General features: G+C 43.9%; 1 protein-coding gene and 1 long non-coding RNA gene across 5 annotated transcripts in view; one reads left to right on the top strand and one right to left on the bottom strand.

The window, feature by feature from the left end:
• LOC122548370 (actin-1) overlaps positions 1-24,324 on the top strand; it is a 114,766-nt gene that overhangs the window by 39,699 nt on the left and 50,743 nt on the right. For all 4 annotated transcript variants that reach the window (XM_043686929.2, XM_043686928.2, XM_043686931.2 and 1 more), the window contains one exon: positions 2,505-2,651. In XM_043686929.2, the coding sequence (XP_043542864.2) occupies positions 2,505-2,651 (147 nt within the window). The remainder of the gene's footprint in view (positions 1-2,504; positions 2,652-24,324) is intronic.
• The window catches only part of LOC148150634 (uncharacterized), a 43,816-nt gene that overhangs the window by 5,126 nt on the left and 14,366 nt on the right, over positions 1-24,324 (bottom strand). The gene's annotated exons all lie outside the window — the stretch shown is intronic.

Here is a 24,324-nt window from a genome sequence, read left to right as displayed (position 1 = left end):
ACTACATTCAGTTAATGTAAAGTAGTGACTCTCTCCACCAAGAGTAAATCTAGCCATTCCCCCTAGACATTCAATGGTATTATCATCACTGAATCCCTTACTGTCAACATCCTGGGAGTAATCATTGATCAGAAACTGACCTCATTATGACTATATGTTGAACGATTGCAAGAAGAGGTCAGATGCTGGCAATGCCATAGTAAGTTACTCACCCCCTGACCCCCAAAGAGTGTCCACCATCCAGAAGGCACAAGTCAAGAATGTGAAAGAATATACTCCACTTACCAAAAAGGGTACCACTTACACTGCACTAATAGAAACTCAACACCATCCTGGACAACACAACCACCTTGATTACCATCCCATACACCACTCAATTCAGCATTCCCTCTGTCCAACACTGACTACACGGTGGTAGCAGTGTGTGCCCTCGACAAGATGTACCATAGCAACTCAATAAGGCTCCTTTAACAGCACTTCCCAAACTCGTCATCTCTGTCATTGAGAAAGACCATGGCAGCAGACACACAGGAACCATCTACAAGTTCCCCTCCAAGCCATTCACCATCCTGACACCAGGACTATATTGGTGCACCTTCACAGCCACTGGGCCTCCCTTACTAATAGCACAATGGATGCACCCACTCCATGGACTGACTGCAGCAGCTCAAGGTGGCTCACCACCACTCCATCAAGAGTGATTAGTGACGGACAGTAAATGCTGACACACCCAGCTATACCCACAAACAAATGCATTTCTCAAATATCCAGTGAAGCTAAAATTTATCGGTCTGTAGTTACTCCTCTCAAATCGAATGAGTAGTTAGTTACGTAGGACTGTGTGTTCTGAACACGCTGAGACAACACTTCATGATGTCTTTATGAAATACACAGCTGGCTCTGTCAGCGAGAGATACTTTGTATATACTTCCTCCTAATGAGAAAAATGTCACTACTTTGCGCAGAATTCTTTTCATATAAAAACATGAAGTCTTCCAAGTGAGGCCGGAGGATGCTGTGCAGTGTTAAAATGCTAAGATTAGAGTACAGTATCTTCTATATCAGAAATGAACATTGGTGATTTTAAGTGGTGAGTAGGTGAACCATTTGGCATCTTGCATTTTTCTATACAAAGTAATTAATGGCAGAAAGAAAATTGTTGCTCACTGAAGGGAAGGTTGACTATGTCCTTCCCTCCCCTGACATTCCTTGTGTGGCTGGTGCTGTGTATGAATGAGAAAGCCGCAGTAATACTGTTGTAATCCCTCCAAGTGTACATTATACTTCACCTCAGGAATTTCCTACATTTTGCAGATTATGTTTAGCGTGCGATGGAACTGTTGCAAAGTAAATGAGATTGTAGCCCCAGTTTTAAAGAGGAGCTCGGGCTAGTGTAGCTGTGGGGTAGTCCTCAGGTTAACGATGCACCCTTCATAAAGTTATGAAGGGCATACGTTCTCAGGGTTTAAATCTTACAGTCCATTCCAAAACATTGAAATTGAAGCCCAGCTCCTAGCTGGAGGGGGGGTTTCCAGTCAGGTGGGTTTAGATGGGAATTGAGGTGGGAATCGTCACCTTTTCGAGAGAAGGGCATTAAATAAGTGCTGGCGGCAACAGGGTAAGGCCTCTGACTGAGATGGGCCTGATCTCATTCCAACGCTCCCCTCCTAAACCCTTCTCACTAGGCCGGGGCTCAATACTGATGTTGAAATCACTGCTTCCAGAGCTGCCAAGACCTAGCTGAGGAGTTGTCTTTTCGCCCTGGCAGCTTCAGAGACAGTAGCGCTGAAGTAGCAAAGTTAGATATCTCCAGTTGCGATTTTATCTCGACACAGGAAGACTGACGTAACTCAACCAGCAGTCCATTTATCAGGAACAGTCAGGCAGCCAACAATCCCAAGTTCCAAACAGTAACTTTCCAGCATTTGTATCTAGTTAAGCTCCTGCTTTGTGAATGCAGGGTGTGGAATCAGACTAACAAGTAGAAATGTACAGCTCCAGAAAACTAATACATCAATTCATTATGTGAATCCAACAATTGACCAGTGTTTTCATAACAATGCGCACATAAATTTTTGATTCTCCTCCCATCACAAGCCAATCCTTTTGGCTTCCTTATTTAAACTCTTCTGCAAGGGTTTTGCTTTATGTTTTAACAAGAATTCAAATCTGAAGGAACCAGTCCATTGCTCAGAAAAGTGACTGTGGAAATCTGCAGTAAATCTGGTAGACATTCCATTCATTGTTAGATCACCTTCAAACCCTTGTGCATAGGGTCAGAGGATGATCTTAATTGATATCGACTGACCTATTCCTAAAGTTCCAGGGGTATGTGTCTGTCTTTGTCATTATTATGAATTGTACACTAATTATTATTGTGTAATTATTTCGTAAATCATTTAGATTTGAAAGTACATAGAATTTGTAATAGTTTATTAACGTGAGTGTGTGCTTGGTGTTATGTTAGTTAAAGATTTTGAAGTCGGCCTTTTTTTTTGCTTTAGGGATCTGGGAATCGATGACCTGTTGAGAAGTTGTGAGGGGATCTTGGAGAAGCTCACTGATCCGAAATCCGACCCCTGCTTTTCGGCCATGGCTGGGACTGCCCAGTTTTGGCAGACGTTTGGGGACCTTCATGAAAAGAATGAAAGGTAACAAAGCCAAAGTCTCAGTTTTGTGGGATGTTCAAATGTGAAGGTCAGAAATCAGTGGTGAAAGACGCTCCTTTGGTTCACACTTTGAAAGCTGCAATGGGAGATCGCTTTCTGAAATGTATTTGGAAAAACTAGCAAACCTATTAGTATCAGAGTGAACGCATACAGCCTCGCTTTTTAAAAATAAAATCCTCTGAGAAAACAGACCCACGTGGTCATCACAGACCTTGACTTCTTGCAAAATAAAGTATCTGTTTTGATTAGTATTGTCATCTACGTGCTTCTGTTGTAGATACACTGTTTCATTGCTGAAGTTTGTTGTATTTTTAACATTGGCTTCCTGTGTAAATATACGCAGAGCCAGAAATGACTTCTAACTGTTCAAAGATTTAAAGTATTTTATGTTTGAGACAAATTTTTATAGGTGCAATCTACCAAGGAATTGACACCTGTTTCCAAAGTTAATTAAGTAAGTTTGAGTTTAATTGACTGCTTCATTTTTTATATAACCTTTTTGAATGACTGGAATCCCAAATTATTTATTTGGCAGTCACTTTAACCTTGTCGTTATTATTTAAAGGTTGCAGCCCTATTGTTACAGGTATGTTTTCAGTGAAGGCTCTCCCAACAATGCAAAAACATCTGGAAGTCTAAATGGTAAATTATAGCCTTTTGGATGATGTATAACTTAAGAAACATGTAACACAAGTACACATTACTGTGTGGGGGTGACACGGTGGCTCAATGGTTAGCACTGTTGCCTCATGGCGCCAGAGACCCGGGTTCGATTCCCATCTAAGGCGAATGTCTGAGTGGAGTTTGCACACTTTCCCTGTGTCTGCATGGGTTTCCTCCGGGTGCTCCCGTTTCTTCCCACAGTCCAAAGATGTGCAGGTTTGGTGAATTGGCCATGCTAAATTGCCCATAGTGTTCAGGGGTGTGTAGGTTAGGTACATTAGTTTGGGGTAAATGCAAGGGATTGGGTCTGGGTATGTTACTCTTCGGTGGACTTATTGGGCCAAAGGGCCTGTTTCCACACTCTAGGGATTCTATATCTTTTATATCTATGTCATCCAACATCACGTTCATAGAATCATAGAAATTTACAACATAGGTGGTCATGTTCACAGCAGCCAACAAGCAGATATCCAACCTTATCCTATTTTGCAACTCCTGATCCATAGCTTTGTAGATTAAACCATTTCAGATGTATATTCAAGTATGTCTGAAATGTTATGCCGCCACTACTACTTTGATAAATAAGAGTTTTTCATCAGCTCCATCTCGATGATCTAAAATCTCCTCCAGGACACAGTAATCTTATAAGAGCTGCTTTTGAGTGTCACTTTATGGTTTTTGGGGGTTATTTTTTATTGTCACTAACTCCTTTATCAGGTGGTGCAATCACATAGAAATGTTACTTTCTGTATTGGTGTTGACACAACAGGCATTCGGACTTTCATCGAAGCAGAATTAGTAGAATTATTAATTTCAAAGTCACAACAAACGTGAAAAGCACTTATTTCCTAGCCCAAACAGCTCTTAAATGGATACAAGACAATGTTTGCAACTTAATAATAAAGGTCATCGTCAAAATAACTGACACTTCTACAAAGAACCATCACCCTGAACACACCCATAGCATTGCCATTGTCATAACTAATGCATTGCATACTCATGAAGTTGGAATATTTTAACTAGACACTTCTTATAATTTCTATGCATCTCAAATCTCATTCACCCTTGTAAATTAAAAATTGACACGTGTTTCAGTGCAACAGCAACCACTGTTTTTTCCCCGATTATAGGAGTTTCTGGACATACGCGGACCCTACTTTCCAACAAATCTGTGCCCTGCGATTTTCTATATCCCTACTTCTACTTATCACTCTGTCTTGGCATAGTATTTAATACATTTCAATTAGAGCTCTTTTCAACCTCAAAAGCATCCATCAACAATGCCCTTTGCCAGACATTCAAAATAAGTGGGATAACTCATGGATTCATCCCTTACAGGCCCCAAAAAGCCTACAATTATTGACAAACTGTTCCCTTCAATAACATCAGCATCCTGCATTCAACTTTTATGAAGCTATTCTCATGGCTACTTAATATAAGCTTATATCCTGCCAAATTACATGAATATTAATTCCTGGAAAATTCAGATGAATTTTGCATTATTTTTACATTTTTTTACATGTATTTAACTATTTATTTTGATGAATGCAGAAAAAGATAGCATGTGGGAGATTTATCAATGATAAATTAATAAAATACATTTGCAAATTTCAAGTTTAATTACCTAATAATGCCTGTAATGTAGGAATACAATTTTTGGTATTTGTGCTACCTTATCCATTAGTAAAGAAGAAACCAATTTAAAAAGTTAACACAATAGAGAAGGTAGTGATACTACATAATTGCATTAGATAATTGAGGGACACCTAATAATGAAGTTAGTGAGAATGGATAAGGAGGCCCTGAAAACCAGAAAATCACCTTTAAGATTAAAAACAAAATGTCGCTCTCAAGGAAAATTCACAAAGAACCCTTAAAACAAGTGCATTAATTTGAGCTGTGTTCCTGGCTCTGAACTAGATCTGCACCTGCCTTGTCACTTTGTCTTTAATGACATGGGCTTTTACTTCAGTGACCGGTTTGCCAATGGAACCTTAACAAAAGTCTTGCTAAAATCTATTTAGACTGCACCAAATGCACTATCTTCATCAACATTCCTTGCTACGTTCTCAAAAAAGTTAATCATGTCAGTCAGACGTGACCTTCCTTGAAGAAATCTGCTCTGACTGTCTTGGTTAATGAGTATTTTAGATGGCCCTTTTCCAAGGTTGAATTGTAGGAGTATTTTGGGGGTTAGAAAGTCCTTAGTATTCTCTTCAGCTAAGCTTTATATTTGAATATTATGGGAGGAAAATAGATGTTGACATTCATTGGGGTTCTAAGTTTGTATTTCTGTATTGGTAGAATGAGTGAGTAATAAGTTAAATTAGTATTTCACTGCGAAAGGTGCCAGTTGACTGGAATGGGAAAGGTCTTTGAACACCTTCTGTTAATAATAGAAACTGCTTCCTTTCAAAATGGATTGGCACTTTTGCTTTAATTTAATACTGGGTCCACTTCTTTCAATCAGCAGCTGAGAGAGTGTGTTCAAAGCCCTCTGTCTATTTTACACTGGAATTACAGCAGGGCTGCAGGAATGAACACAGTCAGGAGGTAGATTATCAGATGCAATCCCAGCATAACCACATTCCACTTCTCCAGGCATGAACTGAAGACACATCCCTTAAGTCTGCCCTCACTTGATTGACGACTTCTTATCGGGCAGTCTCATGGGTCCGAGGATGACTTTCTTTCTTGGTTATGGGTCCTGAGATGATCAAAAAGTCTCTAATAATGGATTCACAGACTGGCACAGATGGGGCACCTGTGATGGATGCATTAGCAGGTTTTCTGGCTCCATTGACTGCTTGCGATTTGCCTCCACCTGACCGGTCAGAAATATTCAAACTGGTTGTTATCAGCACATATGCTTCTTTGCAGTTAGGGTGATCTTGGGCAAGGGATTCCTATAGGTTGGTGAGGATCTGGTATTCTTTTATTCACTCATGGACGTGGCTGGGGCATTGTTTATTTCCTAAGCCTGGTTGCCCTTGAGAAGGTAGTGGGGAAGGGGCTTGCTTGAGCCGCAGCAGTCTGTTTGGTGTAGGTACACCCACGATGCTGAGGAAGTTTCAGTGACAAGCGGTGTATTTCTAAGTCAAAACCATGAATGACTTGGAGGGGAGTTTGCAGATGGTGGTGTTACCATGTATTTTCTACCCTTTTTCAAGTCGGTCGAAGATTTGGAAGGTGCTGTCTAAGGAGCCGTTGTGAGTTTCTGCAGTACATCTTGTAAACCTTGCACACTGTTGCTGCTGAACATTGGTGTTGGAGGGAATAGATAGTTGCTAATCAAATCACTCTCTTATGAGGAAAGATTGGACAAGCTGAGCATGCTTTCACCAGAGTTCAGAAGACCAAGGGGTGATTCAATTGAAGTTGATGGGATCCTGAGTGATCTTGACCAGATAGATGTGGAAAAGAGGTTAGCTCTTGAGAGTCCTGGATTTGGGGACGGTGTCTTAAATTAAGAGTTATCCTTTTAGGCTAGAGGGGAACTTTATTTTTCTCTGAAGGTTGCACAACTTGAGAACACGCTGCCACAGAAGGGGACGATGGTGGGTTATTGAGTACTTTAGTTGAGTATTAAGTAGACATTGTAAGGCAGGAGAATCAAAGGCTATCAGGAATTGATGGAGATGTGGAATTTGAAACACAAACCGATCAGCCTTGATCTTGCTGAATGGCAGAGCAACTTGATGGGCCGGATGGCCTGCTTCTCCTAATTTGTATCTTTGCAAGAATCAGTCAGACATCAGACAGACAAATGAAACTGGAGCAGACTATTCAAGTAACATTTGCAGAGTTGAAGATGACAGAATACTGGAACTTTCTTCAGTATTAGTGGAGCTAAAATCTCCATTCTCTGCTGTGAAAAGATGATGAAAATTCAAACAGAAAAGGCTGGATTCAGGATAGATTTAAACTTGAATATCATTTGTGAGTTGGAGTCTTTAGGGGAAACTTCTGCTCAAGGTATAAAGATGGATGTAAATCTAAAAGAGAAGGAAAGGGAATAGGATGAATGACTAGCTCTAGCTCATCAGAGTCCATAGATGTGGCGGCCCAGTGGCTCAGCGGTTAGCACTGCTGCCTCACCGTGCCAGGCACCTGGGTTCAATTCCACCCTCGGGCGACTGAATGGATTTGCACATTCTCCCGTGACTGTGTGGGTTTCCTCTGGGTGCTCCGGTTTCCTCCCACAATACAAAGAGGTGCAGGTAGATGAATTGACCATGCTAAATTACCCACAGTGTTCAGGAATGTGTAGCTAAGGTGCATTAATCAGGGGTAAGTATAAGGTTGGGGAATGGGTCTGAAAGGGTTCCTTTTCGGAGGATCGGTGTGGACTAGTTGGGCCGAAGGGCCTATTTCCACACTGTAGGGATTTTATTTTAAAAAATTTGAAGCTGGAAAGGCACAGCTGGTCAGACAGCATCTAAGGAGCAGGAAAGGACCTGACAAAGGGTTTCAGCACGAAACATTGACTTTCCTACTCTCTGACCTGCTGTGCATTTCCAGCTTCATATCTATTGACTCTGACTTCCAGCATCTGCAGCGCTTACTGTGTCTATCTCATAAGATTGTCAGTTTACAGGAACATTTAGGGAAATATGCACATAAAACAGATCAGACTCACCATGTAGAGATACAAGAACTTCAACTCCGGCTCGAAATAACGCTGGAGAAAATGAGACCTACAAAATCAAAGAGGGATGCACACCTAGGAATGACAAATTACTCATGAGACAGGCCTTTCAGGAAAAAGTGCTGTAAGAGACCAGAATTGGAGTTCTTGAAAGGCTGTACAGAAGGGGTCATGAAAGGATTTAAACACAAAGGTGAGATTTTAATTTTGAGGTGTTGCCACTCAAAGCGTCAATATAGTTGTTAAACCTGAAAAGGCTCAGAAAAGATTTACCAGGATGTTGCCAGGTTTGGGGGGCTTCAGCTACAGGGAGAGGCTGAATAGGCTGGGGGATGAAGGGTGACCTCGTATAAAATCATGAGAGGCATGGATATGGTGGACAGTCAAATTCTTTTCACCAGGGTAGGGGAGTCCAAAATTGGATGGTATAAGTTTAAGATGAGCGGGGAAAGATTTAAAAGGGACCTAAGGGGCAGCTTTTTCGTGCAGAGTATGGTGCATGTATGGAATGAGTTGCCAGAGGAAGTTTTGGAGGCTGGGACGATTACAACATTTAAAAGGCATCTGGATGGGTATATGAATAGGAAGGGTTTGGAGGGATATGGGCCAAATGCTGGCAAATGGGACAAGTGGGCATGGACAAGTTGGACCGAAGGGTCTGTTTCTGTGACTTAGCGATCAGTGAACACAGGCATGATGGGTGAACAGGACTTCATATGCATAGAGATAAGGACAGGAGAGTTTGGAATGCTTAATTTTATGCGGAGCGGGAGATAGAAGGCTACACAGGAGATCAATGGAATAGTTGGCAGGAACAAAATCAAGCAGAAAGATTGAGTAGATATATTGATGCAGGGTCAAAGGTGGACAACATTTATAAGTGGATAAGAGAGGCATCTTCTGCAAATAAGATTGTTTGTTCATGCTTTTGCCTTAGTTCAGCAAGAGTGTTCAGTTAATACATTGCCTTAAGAAAGGAGAGGTTACTTTGTGGTATGAGTAAGAATGCTAATCGTATATGTGCTTTAAACATAATACATATCAAATATATGTTTGTAAGTATAAGTAAGGATTTTCCATTATAAGTACTGTGTTTTACAGTTACTTATCTAGTTATTATGCAGCAAAAGGTACACTCTGGATCACGGTGGACATAAGATTCACTTTGAGTGTGGGTGAAAACACTGATCTCAAGAAAATATGTCATATTAAAACTTATGGTACATTTGCATAGTATGTAACCAGTTTTAAATGACTAATGATACTGTACGTGTAGGCAAATTCTATTTTCTTTTGTATTCCAATTTAAAACTGGTTAAACAAGAATAACAGTTCCTCATTTTTTAGCAACTTTAATGTAGTAATACATCCCAAGGCTTCAGAGGAGTTAGGCCGGACAAAATTTGCCACAATGTTAAACAGGCGACATTAGGTGACTGGAAATTTGACCAAAGTGTTTGGTTTTATGAATCCTAAGGAAGCAGGGAGGTTGAAATCTTGGCATGGAGTTCCTTGCGGTTGAAGGTATAAAATAGTGCAGAAGCAGCCCAGGTTATTTTTGTGGAGTTGGGATGAAATGGGCTTCTTTCCTTCTATCACACATTTAGACACTTGTAGGTTCCAACCCAGCTTGATAACTATGTTAAAAGGTAACTGAAGTAACTCCACACAGGCTGGTATCCCGTCACCAAGTCACCCTTTATTTACACGTGGAGAGTCCTTGACTCTCAGAGTGAATGAACCCCTGATACTCCTGTTTATATCTGTCAGATTCGGTCAGATTAACAGCCCCAATCAGGGAACTCCTACTCAGAGGTCCACCTTGCTGATCTCATTACAATCACGACAGTACCAAGGACCAGAAACAGATGGGAGTTTTAGATACTTAGCATTTGGCCAAATTCAGAACAGAGCTTTCTGCTTGCAATCCACTTTGATGTCTTTGTCATTTCATTACTGCAAAGCAGTGAAAATCACCCCAGGAATTTCAAGCTAAGGGATGATACATTTGAAGGTACTGGATAAACATAGAATGGTTAAGATTGGGGTAATGAGTTGAGTGGGGAGTAGATAAATTCCTGAATTCATAGATAAAATGTCACAAGATACACTAACCATTATAGTGCAGGTGAAGACACTTAGGAGAATGCTTGTTAGACAAGAATATAGTGGTTGTTTTTTTTTGGGGGGGTGGTGTTGGGCAGATAAAACAACGATAACCTGTTTAGAAATACAATATGTCTTTGGCTTTTAAACAATTCACCATTAGCAGTATTTTTTAACATCTGTCTTTAGTTTCCCCTTTTTTATTTCATTTGGTGCTCATTGTATCACGTGGACTAATAACCTGGAGACATTATTAAATTCAACACTACAGGAGATCTGCACGAGTGACATTTCAATAAAGTATGAAACACTTGAGTTTCTGATGGTGTCTATTAGACTGAGCCCAATTGCTGCTCCTGTCAATACTTCTGAATGATAACATGGTCTTAAATATTCCAAGGAGTGGTTGTTATTGTCAGATTGCCACTGTGCACTACCTATTTGCACCAGCACTGAACTCATTTTTGTTTTAAGCACTAATTTGTCTCTTGAAGCATGCTTTTACTGAAAATCATCTGAGAGACATTATTTGGAGGAAGTCTCAACAATCACATTATATTTACTTTCTGCATCCTTTCAATTTTATTACATTTTCTATTGAAATTATTGATTTTGGTAAGATGCAGTCCCACAGACAATAATGTCCTTCTACTTTGTCCGACTGTAAACCTGCACTACTTATTACTTGCTCTTTCATAGAGTCATAGAGATGTACAGCATGGAAACAGACCCTTCGCTCCAACCCGTCCATACCGACAGATATCTCAACCCAATCTAGTCCCACCTGCCAGCACCCGGCCCATATCCCTCCAAACCCTTCCTATTCATATACCCATCCAAATGCCTCTTAAATGTTGCAATTGTACCAGCCTCCACCACTTCCTCTGGCAGCTCATTCCATACACGTACCATCCTCTGTGTGAAAAAGTTGCCCCTTAGATCTCTTTTATATCTTTCCCCTCTCACCCTAAACCTATGCCCTTTAGTTCTGGACTCCCGACCCCAGGGAAAAGACTTTGTCTATTTATCCTATCCATGCCCCTCATGATTTTATAAACCTCTATAAGGTCACCCCTCAGCCTCTGACAGTCCAGGGAAAACAGCCCCAACCTGTTCAGCCTCTCCCTATAGCTCAAATCCTCCAACCCTGGCAACATCCTTGTAAATATTTTCTGAACCCTTTCAAGTTTCACAACATCTTTCCGATAGGAAGGAGACCAAAATTGCACGCAATATTGCAACAGTGGCCTAACCAATGTCCTATACAGCCGCAACATGACCTCCCAACTCCTGTACTCAATACTCTGACCAATAAAGGAAAGCATACCAAACACCTTCTTCACTATCGTATCAACCTCCGACTCCACTTTCAAGGAGCTATGAACCTGCACTCCAAGGTCTCTTTGTTCAGCAACACTCCCTAGGACCTTACCATGAAGTGTATAAGTCCTGCTAAGATTTGCTTTCCCAAAATGCAGCACCTCTCATTTATCTGAATTAAACTCCATCTGCCACTTCTCAGCCCATTGGCCCATCTGGTCAAGATCCTATTGTAATCTGAGGTAACCCTCTTCGCTGTCCACTACCCCTCCAATTTTGGTGTAGTCTGCAAACTTACTAACTGTATCTCTTATGCTCACATCCAAATCATTTATGTAAATGACGAAAAGTAGAAGGCCCAGCACCGATCCTTGTGGCACTCCACTGGTCACAGGCCTCCAATCTGAAAAACAACCCTCCACCACCATCCTCTGTCTTCTACCTTTGAGCCAGTTCTGTATCCAAGTGGCTAGTTCGCCCTGTATTCCATAAGATCTAACCTTGCTAATCAGTCTCCCATGGGGAACCTTGTCGAACGCCTTACTGAAGTCCATATAGATCACATCTACTGCTCTGCCCTCATCAATCCTCTTAGTTACTTCCTCAAAAAACTCAATCAAGTTTGTGAGACATGATTTCCCACGCACAAAGCCATGCTGACTATCCCTAATCAGTCCTTGCCTTTCCAAATACATGTACATCCTATCCCTCAGGATTCCCTCCAACAACTTGCCCACCACCGATGTCAGGCTCACTGGTTTATAGTTCCCTGGCTTGTCCTGACCACTCTTTCTAAACAGTGGCACCACGTTAGCCAACCTCCAGTCTTCCGGCACCTCACCTGTGACTATCGATGATACAAATATCTCAGCAAGAGGAGAAAGTGAGGACTGCAGATGCTGGGGATCAGAGCTGAAAAATGTGTTGCTGGAAAAGCACTTTTCCAGCAACACATATCTCAGCAAGAGGCCCAGCAATCACTTCTGTAGCTTCCCACAGAGTTCTAGGGTATACCTGATCAGATCCTGGGGATTTATCCACTTTGTTGAAACTTTATTGCTGGAACAGCACAGCAGGTCAGGCAGCATCCAGGGAACAGGAGATTCGACGTTTCGGGCACAGGCCCTTCTTCAGGAATGAGCAGAGAGTGTTCAGCAGGAGAAGATAAAAGGTAGGGAGGAGGGACTTGGAGGAGGGGAGTTGGAAATGTGATAGGTGGAAAGAGGTCAAGGTGAGGGTGATAGGTCGGAGTAGGGTGGAGGCGGAGAGGTCAAGAAGAAGACTGCAGGTCAGGAAGGAGGTGCCGGGCTGGAAGGATCCGGCTGAGACAAGGTGGGGGGAGGGGGGATGAAGAAACTGGTGAAGTCCAAGTTCATCCCCTGCGGTTGGAGGGTTCCCAGTCGGAAGATAAGACGCTCCTCCTCCGACCGTCGGGTTGTTGTGGTTTGGCGGTGGATGAGTCCAATGACCTGCATATCCACCGAGGATATGCAGGTCATTGGACTCATCCACCGCCAAACCACAACAACCCGACGGTCGGAGGAGGAGCGTCTTATCTTCCGACTGGGAACCCTCCAACCGCAGGGGATGAACTTGGACTTCACCAGTTTCTTCATCCCCCCTCCCCCCACCTTGTCTCAGCCGGATCCTTCCAGCCCGGCACCTCCTTCCTGACCTGCAGTCTTCTTCTTGACCTCTCCGCCTCCACCCTACTCCGACCTATCACCCTCACCTTGACCTCTTTCCACCTATCACATTTCCAACTCCCCTCCTCCAAGTCCCTCCTCCCTACCTTTTATCTTCTCCTGCTGAACACTCTCTGCTCATTCCTGAAGAAGGGCCTGTGCCCGAAACGTCGAATCTCCTGTTCCCTGGATGCTGCCTGACCTGCTGTGCTGTTCCAGCAATAAAGTTTCAACTTTGATCTCCAGCATCTGCAGACCTCACTTTCTCCTCGAAGATTTATCCACTTTACCCATTTCAAGACATCGGCTCCACACAAAGACCGCCTTGCTGATCTTTGAGGGGCCCTATTCTCTCCCTCGTTACCCTTTTGTCCTTAATGTATTTGTAAAAACCTTTTGGATTCTTCTTAATTCTATTTGCCAAAGCTATCTCATGTCCCCGTTTTGCCCTCCTGATTTCCCTCTTAAGTATACTCCTACTTCCTTTATACTCTTCTAAGGATTCACTCAACCTCTCCCTGTCTATACCTTACATATGCTTCCTTCTTTTTCTCAACCAAACCCTCAATTTCTTTAGTCAGCCAGCATTCCCTATACCTACCAGCCTTTCCTTTCACCCTGACAGGAATATACTTTTTCTGGATTCTCGTTATCTCATTTCTGAAGGCTTCCCATTTTCCACCCGTCCCTTTACCTGCGAACATCTGCCTCCAATCAACTTTCGAAAGTTCTTGCCTAATACCGTCAAAATTGGCCTTCCTCCAATTTAGAACTTCCACTTTTAGATCTGGTCTATCCTTTTCCATCACTATTTTAAAACGAATTGAATTATGGTCGCTGGCCCCAAAGTGCTCCCCCACCGACACCTCAGTCATCTGTCCTGCCTTATTTCCCAAGAGTAGGTCAAGTTTTGCACCTTCTCTGGTAGGTACATCCACATACTGAATCAGAAAATTGTCTTGTACACACTTAACAAATTCCTCTCCATCTAAACCCTTAACACTATGGCAGTCCCAGTCGATGTTTGGAAAGTTAAAATCCCCTCCCATAACCACCCTATTGTTTTTACAGGTAGCTGAGATCTCCTTACAGGTTTGTTTCTCAATTCTCTCTGACTATTAGGGGGTCTCCTTTCGATAGGTATGGGTGTTGTTATTGCACAACTTGACAAATTGATGGAAGACTCAAAATAAAAAGGACCATTATCATAAAGAGAGCGAACCACAGACCCTTCAGTCTGTCCATGGAAACAGACCCTTCAGTCCAACAAGTCCATGCTGACCATGTTCCCAAACCTGACCATGTTCCACTTGCCTGTGTTTCGCCCACATCCCTCGAAGCCTTTCCTATTCATGTACCTGTTCAAATGTCTTTTAAGCTATAGGGAGACAATGAATAGGCTGGGGCTGTTTTCCTGGAGCATTGGAGTGTGAGGGGTGACCTTTAAAGAGGTTTATAGAATCATGAGGGGCATGGATAGGATAAATCGACAAGGTCTTTTCGCAGAGTTGGAGGAGTCCAGAACTAGATGGCATAGGTTTCGGGTGACAGGGGAAATATATAAAAGGGACCTAAGGGGTGATATTTTCACACACAGGTCGTACGTGTATGGAATGAGCTGCCAGAGGAAGTGATGGAGGCTGGTACAATTGCAACATTTAAAAGGAATCTGATGGGTATATGAATAAGAAGTGTTTAGAGGGATATGGGCCAAGTGCTGGCTAATGGGACTAGATTAATTCAGGCTATCTGGCCAGCATAGACGAGTTGGACCGAAGGGTCTGTTTCCATGCTGTACATCTCTGACTCTATGAGTCTAAATGCTGTAACTGCACCTGCATCTACCATTTCTTCTGGCAGTTCATTCCACATATTTCACATGATACGACTTGGTTTGGATAAAATCAGCTCTTGCGGATTACAGACACCTCCTAACTTCATACGTAATATTACATATCACAACTCCCACATTTCTTCATCCAAGTGTCTTACATAATGTACTGTTTGCCCACAGTTTAAAAAGAGGAATTGTCTGTATTTCAGCCAAGGCCAACATTATCTTGCTGCTGGTGTGGTTCCGGCACTTCGAGCTTGCCTTTGTGCATCTGAGGTTCCCTTTTGATTTTACTGCATCTGAAAATTTAACCCTTAACTAGCTTAAACTGATTCAGTTCTCTTCAGGCTTTGCTGGCAACACCAGCATTTTGTTACCCATCCCAAAGTGCCCTGGAATTAATTGGTTTCCTGAGCCATTTCCAGGGCATTTAAGAGTCAGCCAGGTTGCTGTGGGTCTGGAGTCACATGTAGGCCAGATAAGGTAAGTATAGCAGACTTTGTTCCCTAAGGGATATTAGGTGAGTTTTTACTGTAACTGAGAATACATTGACCTTGACTAGCTTTCAATTCCAGATTTTATTTCTTGAATTAATATTTCACCAAATAATGTGAATCCTCTGAATGACTGTACCCTGTACCATTGCCCTGTACCATTTGCCTCTTTGCTGCCACCAGTCAGGGAGCCAGGGTGTCACTGGGTTACGTACCTCACCAAGGGTGCATCCAATCTCCAGAAAAAGGTATTTTACCCCATACCGACTTGGAAACTTCACTGTGGTTTCTGAGCAGTTGTCAATATAAAGGAAGAAGAGAATGATTTGTGACATTGAGTGTCCAGGCAAACTTTCCAGGAATCATTTCAAAACTAATCCGGAAAATCTTTACACTTGAGATTTATTTGGGAGGCTGCTGGAGCTCTGTAGATATCGTTAGAAGAGAAATAAGAAGGTTCTTCTACAATTTTTCTGGAGGGATTAAATAGAAAAGGATATGTCTATTTTAAAAAATTTCCTCATGGGATAAGATTGTTGCTGGCTGGCTAGCATTCATTGCCCATCCTTCGTTGCCCTTGAGAATTATAGTGAAATACCTGCCTTCTTGAATCACTGCAGTCCATGTCCTGTAGCTTGACCCACAGTGCTCTGGATTAGTGGTGCTGGAAGAGCACAGCAATTCAGGCAGCATCCGACGAGCAGCAAAATCGACGTTTCGGGCAAAAGCCCTTCATCAGGAATAAAGGCAAAGAGCCTGAAGCGTGGAGAGATAAGCTAGAGGAGGGTGGGGAGAAAATAGCATAGAGTACAATAGGTGAGTGGGGGAGGGGATGAAGGTGATAGGTCAGGGAGGAGAGGGTGGAGTGGATAGGTGGAAAAGGAGCTAGGCAGGTCGGACAAGTCCGGACAAGTCAAGGGGACAGTGCGGAGCTAGAAGTTTGAAACTAGGATGAGGTGGGGGAAGGGGAAATGAGGAAGCTGTTGAAGTCCACATTGATGCCCTGGGGTTGAAGTGTTCCGAAGCGGAAGATGAGGCGTTCTTCCTCCAGGCGTCTGGTGGTGAGGGAGCGGCGGTGAAGGAGGCCCAGGACCTCCATGTCCTCGGCAGAGTGGGAGGGGGAGTTGAAATGTTGGGCCACAGGGCGGTTTGGTTGATTGGTGCGGGTGTCTCGGAGATGTTCCCTAAAGCGCTCTGCTAGGAGGCGCCCAGTCTCCCCAATGTAGAGGAGACCGCATCGGGAGCAACGGATACAATAAATGATATTAGTGGATGTGCAGGTAAAACTTTGATGGATGTGGAAGGCTCCTTTAGGGCATTGGATAGAGGTGAGGGAGGAGGTGTGGGCACAGGTTTTACAGTTCCTGCGGTGGCAGGGGAAAGTGCCGGATGGGAAAGTGGGTCGTAGGGGGGGCATGGACCTGACCAGGTAGTCATGGAGGGAACGGTCTTTGCGGAAGGCGGAAAGGGGTGGGGAGGGAAATATATCCCTGGTGGTGGGGTCTTTTTGGAGGTGGCGGAAATGTCGGCAGATGATTTGGTTTATGCGGAGGTTTGTAGGGGCGTTCTGTCCTTGTTACGGTTGGAGTGGTGGGGTCTGAGGGTGGAGGTGCGGGATGTGGACGAGATGCGTTGGAAGGCATCTTTAACCACGTGGGAAGGGAAATTGCGGTCTCTAAAGAAGGAGGCCATCTGTTTTATGGTGGAACTGGTCCTCCTGGGAGCAGATACGGCGGAGGCGGAGGAATTGGGAATACGCGATGGCATTTTTGCAAGAGATAGGGTGGGATGAGGTGTAATCCAGGTGGCTGTGGGAGTCGGTGGGTTTGTAAAAAATGTCAGTGTCAAGTCGGTCGTCACTAATGGAGATGGAGAGGTCCAGGAAGGGGAGGGAGGTGTCAGAGATGGTCCAGGTAAATTTAAGGTCAGGGTGGAATGTGTTGGTGAAGTTGATGAATTGCTCAACCTCCTCGTGGGAGCACGAGGTGGCGCCAATGCAGTCATCAATGTAGCGGAGGAAGAGGTGGGGAGTGGTGCCGGTGTAATTACGGAAGATCAACTGTTCTACATAGCCAACAAAGAGACAGGCATAGCTGGGGCCCATACGTGTGCCCATGGCTACCCCTTTGGTCTGGAGAAAGTGGGAGGATTCAAAGGAGAAATTGTTAAGGGTGAGGACCAGTTCGGCCAAACGAATGAGTGTCGGTGGAAGGGTACTGTTGAGGACGTCTGGAGAGGAAAAAACGGAGGGCTTGGAGGCCCTGGTCATGGCGGATGGAGGTGTATAGGGATTGAATATCCATGGTGAAGATGAGGCGTTGGGGGCCGGGGAAACGGAGGTCTTGGAGGAGGTGGAGGGCGTGGGTGGTGTCTCGAACGTATGTGGGGAGTTCCTGGACTAGGGGGGGATAGGACAGTGTCGAGGTGAGTTCAGTGGGGCAGGAGCATGCTGAGACAATGGGTCGGCCAGGGTGGTCAGGCTTGTGGATCTTGGGAAGGAGGTAGAACCGGGCAGTGCGGGGTTCCCGGACTGTGAGGTTGGAAGCTGTGGGTGCGAGATCTCCTGAGGTGATGAGGTTCTGTATGGTCTGGGAGATGATGGTTTGGTGATGGGCGGTGGGGTCATGGTCAAGGGGGCAGTAGAAAGAGGTGTCCTCGAGTTGGCGTTTGGCTTCAGCAGTGTAGAGGTCAGTGCGCCAGACTACCACTGCGCCCCCTTTATCCGCTGGCTTAATGGTGAGGTTGGGATTAGAGCAGAGGGATTGGAGGGCTGTGCGTTGTGAGGGTGAGAGGTTGGAGTGGGGGAGGGGAGGTCGACAGGTTGAGGCGGTTAATGTCCCGGCGGCAGTTGGAAATGAAGAGGTCGAGGGCAGGTAATAGGCCAGCGCGGGGTGTCCAGGTGGATGCAGTGTGTTGGAGGTGGGCGAAGGGGTCCTCGGAAGGTGGGCGGGAGTCCTGATTGTGAAAGTAAGCTCGGAGGCGGAGGCGACGGAAGAAGTGTTCGATGTCACGGCGTGTGTTAAATTCATTGATGCGTGGACGGAGGGGGATGAAGGTGAGTCCTTTGCTGAGGGCTGATCGTTCGTCCTCAGTGAGTGGGAGGTCTGGAGGGATGGTGAAAACTCGGCAGGGCTGTGAGCTGGGATCTGGTGTGGGTGTGGAGCTGGGAGTGGGGTCGGAGCCAGTACCTGGAGTGGGTGTGATGTGGGGGGAATGGGGGTGGAGGCATGAGCAGGGGTAGTGTTCCCCTCGGGGTTCTGGGGGGTGGGGATAGTGACAGTGGGGTCTGTGGGGGGCATGTCAGCAGATTGCAGGTGAGTGGCGCTGTTGGGGGCGGAAGTGGTGGCAGACACGGTAGTAGGGGTGGCGGAAGTCACTGAGCGTGTGGCATCGGTGATGATGTGAGGGCCGGAAGTGGCTGTGGGAGTGGCCATGATGGGGGCAGAAGTGACATCATCAATCAGCGTGGGCGTGGTAGCTGCATCAGCCGCATGGCTAATGGTGTTTCCGAGGCCAGGGGAATCTTCTGGAATGTTTGAGGAGTGCTGGTTATGGAGGTGGGTGGATAAAAGTTTGTTGTACTTACAGTTTTTGATGTTTGAGATGGAATTGAAATACTGTTTGTTGAGAGTAAGAATTCTCCTGAGGATGTAGTACAGAGTGGGTCCTTTGCAATTCTGAGAGAGTGTGGCCCTCAGCTGAGGCAGGGCTGACTGTAGAGAGGTTAGGTGCTGGCGCATTGCTGCAAGTGTGGAGCGGAGGATCTTGAAGGAGAACTGTTGCTGGTGTTTTTGAATCTGTAGTCTGTACTGTTTGTCCTGTTCGGGTCCGAACTCTGCTGGTTTAAAGGTGGTCCGGAGTCCGTGTGGGATGAGTTGGTTACGGAGGCATGCACTGAGGAAGCAAATGTGGCCTTGGTACCGAGTTTGTTTCACAACATGGTTGAAGAGCTTCAGGGCAGAGGAAATGACCTGGGAGTTGCAGTGGGAGAGGGACTCCCTGAGATTCTTGTAGAGAGAGGAGGAAAACTTCTTCAAGGCAGGCATCCTTGACCCACAGTGCTCCTAGGGAGGGAATTGCAGGATTTTGACCGAGAAACAGTGAAGCAATAGCAATATAGTTCCATGTCGTGATGGTCAGTGGCTTGGAGGGGAACTTGTAGGGATGGCGTACCCTTGTATCTTCTCTTGGCCTTCTAGGTGTAGGCAGCTGTGGGTTTGGAAGATGCTGTTTAAGGATCTTTGGTGAATTGCTGCACTGCATTTTGTAGGTAGTAGCAGTATTGCGTACTGAGCGTGAGTGGTGGAGGGAGTCGGTGGATGCAGTGCCAGTCAAGCGGGTCGCTTTGGCCTGCATGGTGTCAAGCTGCTTGAGTGTTGTTGGAGCAAGATTCATTCAGACAAGTCGGGAATATTCCATCATATTCCTGATTTGCGCCTTGTAGATGGCAGATGGGAGGTGTGTAGGGAATTCCAGAACGTTGGGCTGATGCCGCAACTGTCAATAGTAAAGGAAAGTCCAAGTAATGGAATGTTAGGTTGGAGAGTAGCACTGACAAAAGTTCTGATGCTGGAAGAACCATTTATATCACAAGATGTTTGCTGTGTTCAGGGATGGCAATGTAGAGTGTCATGTATTTATGATTAAGGATTATGTCAATGATGAGAAGACATAAGAATTTAAAAGATTGTGGAGATTCTATGAGTAGGATTTAGAAATTGAAAATGGACTGTAGCAAGAGTTGTGTCTTGGCTCTGTGGTAGCAGATGTCAGTTGTTTCTCACATTCCCTCTTTGCACCTCATAGCAACTACTTTATTACTTTGTGCTGTTCTTTGTATCTCTCCCATTTGGCAGGACTACATTTACCTTTGCATTTCTCTGAACGTTCCTTTTAGTTTTTGCTTGGCTCTTATTCCTTTAGTCATCCCTGGATTTTTATAGCAAGTAGAGTTCTTAATTTAAACTGGTTGTGTATCACTGTAAGTTCATATATTGCACATCAGCTACTGATGTTCCTTCATTGTGGTATTAAGAGATTTGCCCAGTTTGCTGTGTACAGTCTTGTTGTGAGTTTGCATTCAATAAGATGTTTCACCTGATACAATAGTGCTCATAATATCTCCCCTAAAACAAGAAATTGGGCAGATAGCATGGTATTCAAGAATCCAAAAGGCAGTCATTACAAATAACAATATGTACAAATATTACACTCATTCAGCACATGGGCTAATATTAATTTTAGATTATAACAGAAGCATGCTTCCAATAAAGTGTCATGCATCAAGTGATCTGGGATAAGATGGAGTGTGGGATTTTTATATGCTCAGCTTGCATGCTGTGGTACAATGATGATATCATAAGCAAGTCTCTTAAAGGGTTACTGATCATAACACACATTTTCCGAAGATAAAAATCTCTGCCAAGTTATATTGGCATATGTTATCAATTTCATTGTTATACAAAGTTAAAACAGAATCTGTATGATAAACATTTCAAGCTTCAATATAATACCTTTTGTAGTTTGTTAATTGTCTTAGTATTTATGATTGTATACCTATCTGAAGATATTGTCCTCTGTCATACTGGTTTTGAAATTTGATTGATGAACTACTGGTTGCTGTCACTCAACATCAGCACATAGTCATCACTGTCAGAGTGTTCTTCTTTCCCACTTTGTGCATGATTGCTGTGCTGTACACTGGTCGGAGCTGGCTTTAGTTCCTTTGCAATGTAGTAGCAGTATTTCTATTCTAAAACTTCTGCTTTCCAAGTATTTGTATTTCTAACATGCACTGTCTGCCCAGTGGACCATTTGGCAGCTCTGTCTATGTGTTGTGTATCTGAATCATATTCCCGTGCTAGCTGCTTTGTGCATTGTGTCCCTGGTATAACATCAACATGATAGCTTGGTGTAATGCTTTTGGTCATAAGACTTATTTGCTCTTGAGTTGTCTTGTTATACTAGTACATCGGAAATAGAATCATACAATCCCTACAGTGTGGAAGCAGGCCCTTCGGCCCAACAAGTCCACACCAACCCTCCGGAGAATATCTCACTGAAATCCATTCCCCATTACTCTACATTTACCCCTGACTAATGCACCTAACTTACACATCCCTGAACACTATGGGCAATTTAGCATAGCCAATTTATCCAACCTGTACAGCTTTGGATTGTGGGAGGAAACTGGAGCACTCAAACGAAACCCACGCAGACACGGTGAGAATGTGCAAACTCCACACAGACAATTGTCCAAGGCGGGAATCAAACACTGTTCCCTAGCGCTGTGAGGCAGCAATGCTAACCAGTGATCCATCGTGTCACCCCAATGAATGACTCCTCTCCAGATACTTCTGTAATACTGTCAGGCCATCCCTAGATGATGACCTTTTGCAGTTCTTGTTTTTGCTTACTTTTAGTAGTTGCTTTTTGCAACTGTTCACACTGGCTTTGGCCAAAGTGTAATGGATCATCCATAAGAATATCTTCAAATTTATAGTGAAAAGTAATAATGTGTAAATGAAGAGGAATATCTTGGTCTTTATATAGGACGGATAATTTGTTCAGTGTGTCAGATGCAATTATCTTGGTATTTGATTTTTGTCTCACTTCAACATGAGATTGTTGACTGATTTGGTTGCAATACATATGGCCTGTTCTACCACTGTATGTGTGGATTGAATCTCACGATTGTGACTAGACTGTGAGTACCATAGTCCTGCCACAGCTAGACTGTTGTTAACAATTGCTCGTAGAATTTGGGAAGCCAAGACAAATCTGCACATTAGCTTTACTGTGTAATACTGCCAAAGCACAAAATTGTTGATTCCTTATAAGCTGTGAGACATTCTCCCATTGCTGAGTTACCTGTCTTTCAGGATGTGTAGTGGTAATGTGTTGACATTACCTCGTATGTTGGCCTTAGCTTTCAATGTTTTAGATTAGATTAGATTACTTACAGTGTGTCATTTTGCCTTTTCAGGACATATATTAATGACTGTATATAAAAAAAACTTCTGATCTCCTTATTGTATTGCCATGTTTGCACTACCCAGTTGACAGTGAACATCGTTGCTGAAAAATCTGTTGCAGGAAAAGCGCAGCAGGTCAGGCAGCATCCAAGGAGCAGGAGAATCGACGTTTCGGGCATAAGCCCTTCTTCAGGACCTGCTGCGCTTTTCCGGCAACAAAGTTTTCAGCTCTGATCTCTAGCATCTGCAGTCCTCACTTTCTCCTAGTGAACATTGTTGTTCTGTTTGTATTTGTGCACCGTCTTAACATTTTCCTCACTGCTAGTTTTGTGGTATTGTACTATGTTATTGGTCACTTGTGTTTTGATTTGGGTCTGGTTTGATCTTTGGATGTGTGCGTGGGTGTCCATTATCCTTTGGTGGCACATGCTTTCCAATCATCATGAAGGGTTAGACTGCTTTTGAGTAGGTGAGGTGAATCCCTTCTGATGCAGATTTTGTTGGTTTGGTGTAGTTTGCTGACTGTAACTACACTGTCTTTGGAGCCTAGACTATTACAGTGGAAAGCCACTATGGCTTCATACTTGCATTCATCCTCAAATAATGTTTCAATGGTAGTGCCCTATTTTTCTTGTTCAAGTGATCTTTCCTAATGGAGTTAATCAGCATACTTTTATTCTCAGCAAAAAGAAATTATCTCTGTTTTCTGGATTGTTAATGCCAAAAGAAAATACAATCTGGGAGATTGACTGCCTCATAGTCAGGACAGAAGGGTGTGACAACAATCGAGGAAGGTAGAGGGATCCAGGAGGTAGTGTTGAAGGAGCCTCAGCTCCTATCCAATAGGTTCTTGCTTCCTGTTTAGATGAGAGCAGGGGCTGTAGGAAGGATGAGCACACTGATTGTAGCACCACGATATAGGCAGCCATTCAAGACCATGAGGGGAACGAAGAGAATTGTAAGTGTAATTGGGGATAGTATAGTCAGGGGAATAGACACTGTTCTTTGTGGCCAGATTTGAGAGTCCTGAGTGCTGTGTCACCTGCCTGGTGTTTGGGTTTAGGATATCTGATTGTGGTGGTGATCTTTCAGGAAGCACTGGAGTCAGGGAGGGTCCCAGAGGGCTGGAAAATGGAAAGTGTATCACCTCTATTTATGAAGGGAGGGAGACAAAGACAGGAAACTGCAAGTAACTTAGCCTGATCCCAGTCGTTGGTAAGATTTTAGAGTCCATTATTAAAAATGAGATTGTGGAGTATTTGGAAGTGCATGGTAAAATAAGGCTGAGTCAGCACGGCTTCATCAAGGGAAGGTCAAGCCTGGCACATCTGTTAGAATTCTTTGAGGAGATAATGAGCACAAAGGCGAGCTAGTGGATGTAATACATTTGGATTTCCAGAAGGCCTTTTACAAGATCCCTCACTGGAAGCTGCTACTTATGGTAGCAGCATAAGTATGGTACTTATGTCCCATGGGTTAGGGGCAAGGTACTAGATTGGGTATTGCATTGGATGACTGGCAGAAGGCAGAAACTAGGGATAAAGGGAACTTATTCAGGATGGCAGCCAGTAATTCCGGTGATCTGCAGAATTCCACGAGCCTGTGTTGGGACCACAACATTATTATTTAACAATTTAGATGAAGGATCTGAGGGCATTGTTGCTAAGTTTGCAGATGACACAAAAATAGGCAGGAGGGATAGGTACTGTTGAGGAAGCAAGGAGGCTGCAGAAGGACTTGGACAGGCTAGGCAAATGGGCAAAGAAGTGGCAGGTGGAATACAGTGTGGGCAAGTGTGAGGTTATGCACTTGGGTCAAAAGAATAGAGGCATAGAGTATTAGCCAAATGGAAATCTGAAACACCTGGGACTTGGGAGTGCTGGTTCAGGATTCTCTTAAGGTTTACGTACAAGTTCATTTGGCAGGTAGGA

The sequence above is a fragment of the Chiloscyllium plagiosum genome, unplaced genomic scaffold (genome assembly GCF_037043375.1).
Source record: "Chiloscyllium plagiosum isolate Xiang-an unplaced genomic scaffold, Cpla_swu_hap1 HiC_scaffold_3, whole genome shotgun sequence".
Lineage (NCBI taxonomy): Eukaryota > Metazoa > Chordata > Chondrichthyes > Orectolobiformes > Hemiscylliidae > Chiloscyllium > Chiloscyllium plagiosum.
This window is presented reverse-complemented; position numbering and strand designations above follow the sequence as displayed.